The sequence below is a fragment of the Accipiter gentilis genome, chromosome Z, assembly GCF_929443795.1.
Source record: "Accipiter gentilis chromosome Z, bAccGen1.1, whole genome shotgun sequence".
Classification (NCBI taxonomy): Eukaryota; Metazoa; Chordata; class Aves; order Accipitriformes; family Accipitridae; genus Astur; species Astur gentilis.
In genome coordinates, this window is record NC_064919.1 from 35,498,956 (window position 1) to 35,513,387 (window position 14,432).

General features: G+C 40.5%; 1 protein-coding gene across 5 annotated transcripts in view; it reads left to right on the forward strand.

The window, feature by feature from the left end:
- The window catches only part of SLC44A1 (solute carrier family 44 member 1), a 72,676-nt gene that overhangs the window by 27,299 nt on the left and 30,945 nt on the right, over positions 1–14,432 (forward strand). For all 5 annotated transcript variants that reach the window (XM_049795266.1, XM_049795269.1, XM_049795267.1 and 2 more), the window contains exon 4: positions 4,011–4,147. In XM_049795266.1, the coding sequence (XP_049651223.1) occupies positions 4,011–4,147 (137 nt within the window). The remainder of the gene's footprint in view (positions 1–4,010; positions 4,148–14,432) is intronic.

Below are 14,432 nucleotides of genomic sequence, written 5' to 3' on the forward strand. Positions count from 1 at the left end.
AATAAAAAAAAATCTTACTTCGCTCTTCCTAGACCATGGATTGAAGCCACAGGTTTGATAGCTTGGAGTTTGCTTTGCAGCTCCCTTATTGCTGTCGGAACTGTCTCTGAACCATGCAAATGCAGTGTTTGATTTACTTGTGTCCCTTTAAGCGTATGCCAACACAGCACACTTCTGTCAAAACTGCATATGGCACTCTAGTTGAATTGTACGTCTAAATTTCCAGGCTTGAGTTAAAATTGTAGTGTTTATTTTACAAAATAATTCTAACTTCTTCTGGCCATTAAAATTATAGCTTGGCCTTTGAGTTTAAAACACTGTAGAAGTGGGCTGGTTTCTAGCTTGGTTTCCGTAGGTAATATGTGTTAAGAAACATTTGGAGGAGTCTCCTGTCCAGCCACTGGAGCCCCGCCTGATAGGTCCTGGGATCCAGGGTCTCTGTCTGGGCTGAGGGCTGTGGATGGACAGACACACATGCAACACTGACGTGGCTGGTTACACGGACTGGCACTGACAAGGTGCTGCCTTCAACAGTGCCCGCACTGCGGGACTCAACATAAACACAAGCACAGACAGCCACGTCCCCTCCTCCTCATGGGCTGGCAGAGACAGAAGGTTGTTAGTGCAGCCACACACATAACACTCCCTAGGTTCACAAGCACATGCACAGTTATGAATCCCACAAGAATGAGCACAGCCTCTCTGCCCACCTGGCACCCTGATCCCAGGCCCCCTTACCTACCCCATGGGTCCCCTCTACTCGGCAGCTGGTCCAGCTTGGTGCTCACTAGCAAACACTCACACCCTCATCCCACAGGCACCCCACACTCACAGGTTCCCCCCAAATACCAGCACAGACCCTCCGCCCACCTGACAACTCTGCGTGGACCCAGAGCCTCCTACTCACCAGCTGGTACAGCTTGGAGTTTGCTGCTCAGTTACACATGCGCACACCCATTTTGGGGAAGGTACAGATGCTCAGCCCCTGTCAACAGCAAGAACCACACAGGCTGTGACCCATAGTCCTGCTCCAGTCACCTATGCTGAGCCCTTCACCTCTGTAGCTGTTTTTTTGGGGACACACATTGTTCCCACCTGGTGTGGTTTAACGCTAGCCAGCAGTTAAGCACCACGCAGCTGCTCACTCACTCCCCCTCCCCCGCAGTGGGATGGGGGAGAGAATCAGAAAAAAAAGTAGAACTTGTGGGTTGAGATAAGAACAGTTTAATAAAACAAAAAGGAAGAAACTAATGATGATAATAATATCAATAATAAAATGACAATAATAGTAATAATAAAAGGATTGGAATATACAAGTCATGCACAATGCACTTGCTCACCACTCACCAACCAATGCCCAGTTAGTCCCCGGATGGTGATCCCTCCCAGCCCCACTCCCCCCAGTTTATATACTGGGCATGACGTCCCATGGTATGGAATACCCCTTTGGCCAGTTGGGGTCAGCTGTCCTGGCTGTGTCCCCTCCCAACCTCTTGTGCCCCTCCAGCCTTCTCGCTGGCTGGGCATGAGAAGCTGAAGAATCCTTGACTTAGTATAAATGCTACTAGCAACAACTGAAAACATCAGTGCGTTACCAACATTCTTCTCGTACTGAACCCAAAACAGCACTGTACCAGCTACTGGGAAGACAATTAACTCTATCCCAGCTGAAACCAGGACACCAGCCCAGTGGCTGGTGGCCAAGACCCCTCCCTGACCCAGCTGCTGGCACTAAGACCTCACTCTCCGTGGGAACTGACACCACAGATCTAGTGCACCCACACCGCTGGTCTGACTCCAGTGCTGGCACCAAATCCATCACGCCGGTCCCCCAAGTAGCACTTAGTTCTTGTAGCACTTGCAGCATCCGTGCACGTGGGATAGAGACTGGAATTATGCAGGGAGAGAGTTAAGAAAGGATTTAGTAAAAGGATAGGACAGACTGCAGTCATCAGCTGCTGGGCTCAATCAGACCAATGTACTGCTGACTGACATCAGCCTACATGGAACTGTCCCCTTTTACACCTCTTTCAGTCTGCCCCTCCCTCTTGTTTCTGCCCGAGTCCTGTCTCTTGCCCATTTCCTTAGCAGCTGGCACAGTCGCACTGACCCCTCCTGCACCTTCAGGTTTGCATCCTTATCAGTTGTAAAGTCCCTGCCTGCAGTTTCTTGATAGCCCATCAATTACTGTGATTGACTGAGTTTGTTTCTGGTTATTGTTTTCATTGGTCAAGTTCTATGTGGAGTGTCTCCCTGCTTTTCCTTATCATCACAATTTGGTAAGGTGCTTAGCTAGATAATCTTACTGAAAGATGAGACTTTTCACACTCCCTGTATCCTTACCAATTAGTGCAACTGACCAGATTTGTTCCCATCGCAACCTCCCTTACCAGGGTCAGTCAGGTTTGACTTAGTAGGTTCTTGTTTGTAGCTTCTTTGACCAGATACCCTCAAAGGAGCAGACACTGTGCTTACATGTAGCCTTACGGTATGGAATAGCAACTGCAGGAACTTGCCTTCATGAAGAGGAAGTTATAACAGGAGTGTCCAGCTAATACAAGTATTGTATGTCTTGGTATCAACTCCAGAGTATTTTTCTTTGAAATAAAGGAAAACTGTGGAATTAGTGGCTTATTGGTCACATGCAGTTACTTTGGCTGTGTCTATGGGATGGAAGTTTTCCTGTTTGCACTTGCTTGTTAGACTTTCATGTTCTATGGAGTCTTGAGATGTGTAGTATGTATTAAGAAAAAAACAGAAATAGTACTGGGTAATTTTCATCTCTATGAGATGAAACAAGGAAGGATGTATGGACAAGGAAAGAGGATGTTTTAAGAATGCAAGTAGTCTGTTACCATATTACAGTTGATATTGATAACATAGGTTTTGATGGACTATCAGGAAGTAAACTGTACTAAGTACTAATAATTCTTGTATACTGAGACTGGATAATAGAACAGCCATTCTGTGAGGGAAAGTTAGACAGCAATTGGCATATAGACTGAAAGTGTTCAGGCAGGACCGAAGTGCTTTCTAGGAGCAGGAAGGTTTTTTATTAATTACAGAGTGAATTCCCATCATGAGGACTGCAAAAACAGAACTGGCATTTTATATGGCAGTTTGGTGTTTTCCTATGATGATGTTAGATAATATGAAGAGAGTGTTTCAATGCATAGTATATCACTAGAATTGTAGGAATTTGAAAGACTTGTTCAACTTCAAAATAGAAAAACATTCTGCATCTGTATTATACCATGAATGGACAATACTGTAGGGTTAATGTTTGTGGTGAAATGTGTATAGCCAGGAGAAGATGTTAGCCAGGAAGCTATAAGACATTCTTCATGCATTGGGTTTTTAAATGACAGTGACTCATCATGGAAAGTTAGCAAATAGAATCTCTTTAAAATACTGCACTTGAACATTGGATAGTTCTCCTTGAAATATCTGAACAATTTTTATTTTTATGTAAATACTAATCTGCTCAGTCATATGGACCAGTGGTGTGGAAAATCAATATAAACCAAAAAGCTGATCTTAATTGCTGGTATTATGCGTATTCCTTAAAATAGCTATGGACGTTGTCGTTTTTGCAGCATAAGTATAAACTTATGGGGTTTGTTGGGTCTTTTTGGAAAAAGTTGGAAATCTTGAAGTCAAGTTTAAGGTTGGAATGAAGCTTTGTGAATGTTTAGACTCATATCTGTGAAGAGGCATGGTGGAAGTGCTGCTGTTTTTATGAAGAACACCATTTGAATGGACTTGAATCTGGTATGGTTAAACATCCTTTCTGTGTGATCCAGTAGTATATAAATATCTATGTATTTGTGGTGCATATGTTGAGTACATGAATTCTTTCTACTCACAGTTATGGTAATAGCAAATTTTCTGTGTTTCTGGGTAGACTGAAGGTTAGTCTTAGCTGAATCCTTTCGTTTGAAATGAAATTGATTTTGTTCAGTGTAATTGTTAATTAAAACAGAAGTAATTTAATTTTTTTTCTTCCTTAGGTATGTGTTCTTCCTGGATCCATGCAACATTGATCTAGTACACCAGAGGATCAAGTCACTTGCTTTGTGTGTATCAGCTTGTCCAAGGAAAGAACTAAAAACTCTGGCTGATATTCAGAAATTTGCAGAAACTAATGGTATGCAAAAAACTATGTTATGAATCACATCATAGAATCATGGTATGGTTTGGGTTGGAAGGGACGTTAAAGGTCATCTAGTTCCAACCCCCCTGCCGTGGGCAGGGACACCTTCCACTCAAAGCCCCATCCAGCCTGGCCTTGAACACTTCCAGGGATGGGGCATCCACAGCCTCACTGGACAACCTGTGCTAGTGCCTCACCACACCCATGTCTGTTTTTGTTCATCTAGCAGGTATTTTCATAGGATTAAAAAAAGACTTGGGTATTAGTGAACTAAAAATTAAATACGTATTAAGAAATACCAGTAGAAATAATGTGATATTTATATTAAGCTAAAACTTTACTAAATCTTACAGTATTAATCTGCTTCTGTTCTGTCATGTCTTGGACAGTTTTGAAAGCTCATTGTTAGAACAGGACTACAAAGTGTAACAAGAATTTGAGGGAATGTCTGACTATAGGGTGTGTTCTCAACTCCTGTGGAAATGTTCTGACACTGCTGCTCAACAGTAATGCTTTGAAATATCCTCATGTGTATGGGGTTAGTGAGAGCAATGCTGCTATTAGAAGGCACCTGCTGCACAGAATATGGCTGTGGATGTGAAAATATTCCTGCTTTCCTTCAGTGCTACAGTGGAGTTCCTGTTTTTTTTTTTTTTTTTTTTTTCTTACACTTTTTTAAAGAAGTGTGAAGGAAACTAACTGTATTAACAAATTGTACCTCATCTCCCCTAAGAGCAGTACTTTTTCTCTCTAGTAATAATACTGATAGTACTAGCTCAATTCATATTTTAACACTGTATGGAATAAAACGCATGTGAGGTAACCACCTTTTGGACCTTCCAAAAGAAAGTAAAGATAATTTGAGGGAGTTTCAGGGGATTTCAGCTATTCAAGTGGGAGCGTTTTGTCCTAAACTTTCCTACTTCATCTTTTACAATGCTGCAGTAAGATTTTGTGAGATATTTGGCTAATGATGAGTCAGTCTGGGTGACCAAGTTCAAAGCAGTGAAACTGATGCTTTTTCATAGAAGGAAATGCAATTTTGATTTCTCTTCTGGTACAGGTTATGTGAGTACTTCTTGTTTGAAAGCAGAGCGAGTTGAAGTGGCCCTAGGACACTGTTAAGTGCCCTTGGGTCTCACACTGCATTGTGCCCAAGCTCTTGGGTGTCTGACAGCCTGAATCAGAGAGCTGAACTATCATGTGACATTACGGCATGCACGGAGCTGCACAGATGGCTGTGCCAGCACAGTGCAGCAGGTGGTCTGAGAACAGGAACTTCCTCATGTGATCTGTGCACTGTTGTCAAATACAAGCCCACAGTGAAATTAGCCAATATATATTTACAGTTTTACTCTCTACCCCTTATCTGACCATGCTGTGTTTTTCTTAACTAATGCAGACCAGGTATTTGTTGATGTGAAGTCAAGGTCATTAGTAGCGGAGTACCTCTTGAAATAATGAAATGCAGCTGTGCCTTGTTTTACCACAAATACTGTTTCTATGTTTATAAGTCAAGTCTCTTATTAACTGTGCCTGAAATATGTTCAGTATAACCATCTCTTAAAGTAAACCAAAACCCACTCTTCCTAAAACCTGATATGCCTTGTCCTCATGATTCTCCATTCTAACTGTATCTCCCTTAGTGTTTTAGATTTTAAAACCTAAAGATAAAAGATATTTTTTTTTAATTAATATCACAGCCAGTTGTTCCTGTTTACAGAAACTTGGTCAAAAGCATGAAACCTGGTGCTACAGCAGAACAGAATCATCAATGAGTTCAATTCCTAATTTTCATTATATGATATTGGGCTTATCAAAAACAGGTATTAAACTAAATTGAGCTTTCCTTTTGTAGATGAACCCTGGGCAAGACTGGGATCACACAGTTCAGAGAAATATTGTCATCCTCATGGTTATGTTTCTGCTTAAATGTTTACCAACCTGTGCAGGTTCCAGTAAGTGATGGTTTGCAGCAAAAGAACGGCTTAAGTATTGATCACCTTAAATGTTGCATATTATAGTAAAAGTTCAATCACCATGCAAGAACAGTGAATTAGTACCCAAACTATAGTACTTAGTAAACAGAACCATTTTTCTGAGAGCCACTTTGTAACTATGATAGTGGGTTTAAATTAATTAATACTAGGATTATGTTTGGCAGTCTGTTTCAAGTGACCATAGACTCCACTGTCAAAAGGATAATAAGGAAATCTGAGGACTTTGAACATGACTGCACAGAGCTTAATTGCAATTTCTATGTTTGTGATGATACCTAGTTAGAATTTAGAGTTCATCTGTCAAGTTCTGAAGAAGGAGGGCAAGACATATGTGTTTGGTTTCTTGTGCTAACCACTGATGAATTCTCCCAGGCTTGCAACTTCTAACACTCAACAAGAAAACCACCTTAATGTTTTAAATATATGGGTAGAGAATGCAGTAAACTCTTAATTTTGCTCAGCTGAGCCTTTCTGAAAGCTTTAACTCCTTCTGCAACCTGAAAATAGCACTTGTGCTGGAGATAGGCCCTATGTATGTTGCTGCATGTGCATTTGAAGAGTTAGCCATTTTCACCTGTCTCACATACCATCCCTGAAATCACCTTACTTGTCCATGCACCTTGGAATTCTTTCATAAATTACTGTTTAAGAACCCTTCCATCCCAAAGAAATCCTCATGTCAAGAGGTGGTTTGGTAAGTTCATATAGAGGAGTTTTTATCTAAACATCTTTATCAAAAGATGTAACATAGTAAAACATACTACAACATCCTTCTATTGATTAATGATTTTATAAATAACAGGTATGATCTTCCAGCTAGCTTAGAATTTATGGTATCTTTCCCAAAGTGGGACAGGCACTTGATTGCCTGTACACAACATGGCAGAACTGCTAACCCCTAAGTTTTAGAGCTGTTATGGCAGCACTCCTATTGTGCAGTACAGCTTGTATTTTTCTATAAGCAATATTATAAATAAGCATTTAGGGCATGGAAAATGCTTGCTTGAGGCATGAAGATCATTTCATGACAAAGCAGCCTTTTGGCTTCCTGAATCAGTAGTGATGCACTTGCTATTCTGCTGTAATTTGGGAAAAGGAGCTGACTTGATGAATAACGCTGTACCATTTCAGGACAGTGACTTCACTCCCAACCCTTACCTCACTTGAGCTCCCACTGTCCAGTCCTGCATTTTCAGTACCTTCCCATCTAAGGAGAGAAGAACATCCCTTGCAAAGCCTGTCTGATTTTAGGAAGACAAGAAAGTGTGCGCCTTTAATCTGTTCAGAATAATTGACAACCAGAACACTGGGAACCAGTTGGGACCTTTCACAAGAGGAGTAAAAAGGGAAGGAAAAAGCTGGGCAGTTGACCACTCAGATCTTCAGCCTGTGCCAAGATGCAAGTTGTAAAATACAGGAATGTTCTGGAGCAACTCCCGTAGGTGATGGAGAAAGCTGCAGTGTTGGCTGAGAACATGTTCTAATGCTGTTCTCACACAGCCATGATGATACTTGAGTTTATTATAGAGTTATGGACTGAAGACAACTGAGAATGCAGTATATTGTGAATTGACTGCTGCTGGGCTCACCAGGATTTTCTCACCCAGCAGAACACCTCAGGCAGGGAGTACTTGAGATTCAATGTTGCTCTTGGTCTTGGCACTTAAAAAATTATGTATTTTGAGTAATGTGACTGAAAGCTTTTTTTTCCAGAAAGCTGATTGATGCTTCAAAACATAATGTCCATGAAATACTACAGTGCTGTTTTCAAGGACTTGCCAAAGCATTTTGAAATATCCTTGAAGCTTTAATTCATATATGATTGTGCCAAATGAATAATGGAAAAGTCTTTATTAAAAAGAAACACTAAACAGGTGGCCATAATTTCTTTCATGTTTAATTCAGTGATAACTATATTGGCTGGTCATTGTGGGAACTAATATTCCTATCTGTTGTGTAAATGACTGGATGCATATTTAGGAACCTAAAATGAAATTTCTATTTTACAATGTGTTGGCAGTCATCTTGGATGTCAAAATTCTGTAGCTAGGCTGGGCTAGTTGAGGTCTGCATGGACTTGGAGCCAGAGGTAAAGCTACATTAAATCTGCTATGGAGATTGACCTGAAAGAAATCAATAACAGAAATCAGTCTGGCTAAGTCACAGCAGGTTATGTCTCTGAGCTATGGGAAGAAACCATAGGGGAAACAAAAAGGATTTTTCATTTGTCTGAAGGTAATGACATCTTCATGTGTAATAATCAAAGTAGAGCTTTGCAGTTACTGTTGGTACTTGCCTCAGAAATAGCAGTTAAAATCAGTTGCCGCCAGCTTCTGATGTTTTAATTCTGCTTCTGTTCCCCCCCACACTTTGTTTTTAGTGAAAGTGTGCTGGTTAAAATTTAATCCTTTGCTCGTGATTTCCTGAAGCCTGTTGTACCATATTAGTTAGAGGCATTTTATGTTTAAAGAGATTCTGCACCGGTAGGTCTTTAGGAACCTGGGTTTGTTAATTTTGTGTGTCATTTTTTGAGCGGCTGGAATAAAAGTACGCTATGACTGGTTTTGAGATATGGAGTCATCCACTGCTACTCTACCTTGTTACCAGAACTGCCTGTCAGGGTTGTCTTGCGTTGGAAATGCATCCTCTAGTCAGAATGAAATCATTTTCACAACAGAAAGTGGCTGCACGTGGAGTCCTCCAGTAATATTGTGTTGTGTTACTGATTACATTAATAAACCACTTGGAAAGAGGGAAGAACAGTGTGGTAATAAATCTTGCTGCGGCTACTGAATTATTTGAATTACATTAAAAAAATCTGTTATCAATTGCAGTGGAATAAAATGTCAAATGGAAAGGAATGCCTTCAGAACAAAGGGGTGGGAAACAACCATTGTTATGCATTTAGCTTTTTACTTTAAAATGGTTATTGCTACTTGGGAAAGAGATTGTGAAGCTACTGAGGATAGGAAGAGGATTAGGTGGAGGCTCAGCATTCTCTGAAAGTGTAATGTTTATTAACTGTGAAGAGAAAAAATTAGGGACTGTATTTTGTGTAAACTCCTGCTCTGTTGGCATCATAAAGGCTCTGTTCTGGTCCTTCCTTGACAAGTGTTTTCTTAAGTTTTTTTTGAACTTACACACACGCACACACATATATGTGTATTCTCAGTATGTGTACACATACTTAGAAGGCAAACAAGGATCATCACAAGAAAAGACCAAGGATTCTTCTGCCTGGAAAAGAGAATACTATCAGGAAGAGTAACGTCATTAAAAGCAGAAATAGCTTAGAGGTTAAAACATAGGTTAAAAGTATTATTCCTTGATCTCATGACCTGAGTAATATGAAACTAGAGATCAAAAATGAAATTACTAGGCATCAAAGAGCCAGATTTTTTACACACAAGTTATGGTTAACTTACAAAAATTATTGCCGTGAAGATATTGTAGATACCAAAATATAAACTGTTAGAATAATAGTGTTTGGATATTTAATAGGTGGTTAGCACCCAAGGATATCCTTGAGCTATAATTGGGAGAGAACTAAAGATAGAATACAGGAAACATCTGCTACGGGACTAGATGGATTTTTAATTTGATTCCAGAACAGCTGATTTTATTTAGCACTGGAAGAAATATGAGTGGAGGAATGGGTAAATTAATACTTGTTTTCAACTTTTTGTACTGTTCCTAAGAATGGGAGATAAAGAAAGGATAGTCTGGGCTTTTTAATTACACCTCAAAATTCATGTATATGAATTCTGACTTGGGTTTATTATTTTTTTTATGTACAGTTAGTTGTAACAGCAACTGTGCTTCGCTGTCTCAGTAGTTCATTTTGTAGTTTTCAGTTCTGGAGACATATGAAGATCTTAGTAGTGGGTTTTTTTGTTGGATTTTTCTTGGAACATTCTTGCAGGCACTGGAGAATACTTACTTTTACTTCAGTTCCACATTTATTTATAAAAGCAAGCTGCAATTTCTCCTGCCCTCTGATGCTCACTCTTTTAAAGAAGTGATGGGATGTCTCTCTGCAACAACTAGAAGTTTAGATATATACAATCATTACTTTCCTTCCTTTAAAACACACACCATGCTTCTGGAAGGCACCAGTGGATATATCTAGAGAATGAAGCTTACTTTCTTCACTGAGAACAAATGTGTCATTAATCTGAGAAATCCTGACTGCAGAGTGGTGTTTACTATGCCTTGTTGCTCATCTCAAGGCATCACTATTTTTCTAGGCTCTACTAGGGCCCAGAAATTAGGTTTAGGTGTTAAGGATCAGCTGTATCCTTGGTCGGCCTTCTGCCTCTATTCCTGCACCATTTGTAAAAAGCATAGCTACAATGTTTAGGTATGTTTGTGCAGTCCTCTGATGCTTCCACATTAACTGCTGGTTCACGCCGCACACAAATCAATGGCTAAGAAGTGGAGTTCTTGTTTTCTTACTCATTTCCAGCTCTGATGCTAATCTGTGCACAGTTAAATGCTACTTCATTCCTAAATGAAGCATCAAATGTGAACTTGTCTGCTTCTGGAATGTTTTTGTTGTTCTAAAAACCGGTAGGCAAATAGGAAGTTTCTACAAGCCTAAATTTTATGTATTCTTAGTGCTTGTGTTCTAATTACTTCCTAATAGTTGTAGACCAGGTATAATTACAGTTGTCAGACCTAACAGACAAAGGATGAAGAAAGTCTGGTCAGCATCAGTGTATTTCCTTTCATGATAGCCTGAACTTTTTTCCACTTGGCAGGAGTTTGTGAAGAGATGGTCTTGTTACTACTCCCCGTAGGCACGCTTTTTCTGAGGTCATGCAGCATTGTTCTCTGTTACTGGCAGAAGTCGGCAATGGATAGTAATTTACTACTGGAAGTAGTGCTTGGCATCTTACCTGATCTGTGGGTTTTGGCTGTGGAATTTACAGCAGAGTTCCCTACAGATACATAAGCCAGTGTCTTAAGCTTCCACTTTTCTTTGCTGTGTTGCTAGTCCATAATACGCTAAGATAATATGCAATTATTGGTAGTGTACCAAGTTGTCTTATTGTGTGAAGCTGTGGACTGGTAATGTGGTTCACATTAACAGTTTAGAGCTGATAGAGTTTGACAGATAGATTTGAGGCAAGCTCTGGAGTGAGAAAAGTAGGAAAGTGTTAAGAATTTCATCCTTATGAGAGTCTGTGAGCCCTGTCCTTCCTGAATACCAGTGAACTCCACCTCTGTCAATATCCAGCTGTTAATACCTCTAGCTTGTATTGCGTGGGTTGTTCAAGCATAAGCGTCTGTGAGTCATATATTCACAATGTTAGCTATGTTTTAATTGGTGACACTTACTCATAAAACACCGAGAACCCACAGTTGTACTTTCAACACAACAAAGTACAATAACAGTCTCACTCCTGCTAACATTTCTGCACATTTCTGTATCTGTGGTTACCTGGAGTTTGATTCCTGTGTTAGAGGACTTATGTTACTGATGGACTCATAGGATGTTGCTTGGGAAGGAGAGAGAATGCTTAAAATGGAATAAGACGTTGAGTTTTTTAACAATAATCTCTGCTTCATCATAGGGTGTTTTAGAAGTCATTTGGGTCACGTATGTGCGCAATAGATGCATATTGTCAGTCAGACTCAGAACAGTGAGACCATACATGGAAGACCATATAAATTACCTTATCACAACTGGTTTCTAGTCTCTCAGGCTGTGCTTTGCCACGTGCCTGTGAAAAGGGGTATGTGGAGCTGCTTGGAGCCACGCCTAACATAAGTAGAACATACTCCTGAGCCCTTAAGGTGACTGTTCTGTTTCTGGTATTGAAGCTATCCCAGGTATCTCTGCATAGTTCCGTATTTTTCTGCTTAAATCCTTGACTCTGAATATGAGTCCATGTTTTAAGATATGAAAGTCCTTGTTTTAGTTCCTGCTAACAGTGTTGATAGATGGATAGGCACTGCCGAGCAGCTCAGAATGGAATGCAGGACCCCTGGCGTGCTTTCCACCACTATCATTCAGGCAGTGTTAATGTCACTGGTTTCCTCTGTGGGCTGGTCCTCTGAGTGGATGGCTTAGGAAGTCTTACCATTTCTGAAGCTGTAAACTTTGATATTGATAGTGATGCTGATGTAGCAGGGGTTTTGTGTGTTTTTTTACAACACAGCAAATGCAGGAAGGAAAGCTGTACTGAAGCTGTGGTCTCTAAAAGTAGTTTTATCTAACCACCTTGGGTTAGTATGGAACTTCCAATTTACTGTACTGCTGTGGAAGGCAGGGGGTTATGTCTTGTTCCGTGTGCTGTGTCCTCTAAGCACACAAGACCCTTAATAATTTGCCTTCTCACTTGGAAAGAATCTTTGAAGTAAGAGTTTGGTCCCCTGTCTTTGTCCTGGCTTTCTACAGCATCTTTACATAATTTGTGCTAAATGTGGCTGGTTTTAGAAATGCCAGAGATAATGGCTGTTCAGCTCCTTACTAATCCAAGCCTAGCCAAAACAGAAAGAAGGCTTGTAAAGAAAATGGTGGCTGGCATTCCTATGGCTAGATAAAGGTTGAAAGGAAAGTTTGTCTTTTGAGATTCTTTGCTCCAGTCATGATACCAAAATATTCCAATGGCTGGAGCACCTCTATTCATGGAAAGAAACCATGGAACAGGAGCTGTGTTGTGTCTCCAAGATACCACTTTGTAGGTGAAAGCACCAAATTATAGCACTGTGGGACCAGTAAACTCTGTGTGCTCACCAGCAGCCTGGCATCTGTTGCTCTGCATAGTTTAGAAGTATTTTTCTTTGAGGTTACAACATGTTGGAATCTCAAATCCAGTCCCTGCAGGACAGTTTGATGTTGTTTGCCTAATGATTTCTCCAGAAGAAATATGTGCATTGCTGCAGGAAGCAAAGGATGTATTACTTTAATAATTTTTTAGTTTGTTCTCTGTATTCTACCCATAATGTTGTTGAAACATTTACGAGTTACAATAATTTAGGAATAATAATAGTGTCTTTGGTAAAATAATTATCTCAACAAGGTAGATGATTCATTTCTTCTTTAAACTTTTGCAGGCCTTGCAAACTCAAACAGCAATAGTAAGACTGGCTGTGCTAAGACAGTGTCTACTAACACAGAGTAACTACTATGGGGTGGAAGGTTTGGCAAAGCAGTCCATTCTTCCCACTCTCACCTTACAAAATTAAAACTTTTATTTATTGATGTACAGGATGTTTTGTTGAGAAATCAATTTAAATTTGATGTAAAATGATATATTATTCAAGCACATGTTTGGGTTGTAAAAGTCTCCTACACAGTATTAAAGAAGTTGGAAGGTTTTCAAAATATAAAGAAATAAATACTTATGGGAATAGTAAAAATTTATTCTGCCTAATTATGTAGGACAAAAGGGCAAATAAATCTCATGGGGATTATTTCAGCTATTGGACTGGTAGTTTCTTTAGATGCAGGGTGGTTAATGTCCCTTGTCTGACAAGCTCCATGAAAATATTTCTGTGCTTGGCTGGGATTCTAAAGAAGCATACTATGTGAGGTAAACAGCTGAAGGGAAGAGTTCCAAAGGAGCCCCAAGAGCAGTTCCCAGGCAAGAGTTGACAGTGGCAGCCAGAGTCATCCACTGCTCCATTGCATGACAAGAGGGAACACAACGTTGGGTTCCAGAGGGACCTGGCAAGGTGTGTCCAGTTTCCTCCACAGCCAGGGGTTTGTTGGGGTGTTACCCTAGTCTACAAGGCCTACTTGAATGACTTGTGACCTGTATGCAGATCAGGATCTGGCATTTGGTTTTGCTTGGCTTACATCTGTGATCCAAGCAGAAGGTTTTCAGATACACGTTTGTGCAAGGAACCTTGAACCTCCTTCCCTGGCCGTAGCAAATCCTACCCTTTTTCTCTTCTTCCTGAACTGCTAGAAGTCACAAGGAGGCATGGTTATCCACAGATCAGCCGTATCCCTTATGCCTATTTAGGTGTGGGGGCCTCTGCATAAGATACTTAACTGCAGTTCAACACTGGTAGTGTTGAGTGGCAGAATGACCAAGCTGGCACTGAACATTCTGTATCACGAATCTGTATACAATTGTCCACATCCACCCACCCCCCCCCCCCCCCCCCCCCCCGCCCATGGAACTTCTTGTTCTTGTCATAAAATCATAGAACAGAATCATAGAATCTTTTAGGTTGGAAAGGACCCTTAAGATCATCAAGTCCAACAGTAAAAACTGCCAAGTCCACCACTAAACCATGTCCCTAAGCACCACATCTACATGCCT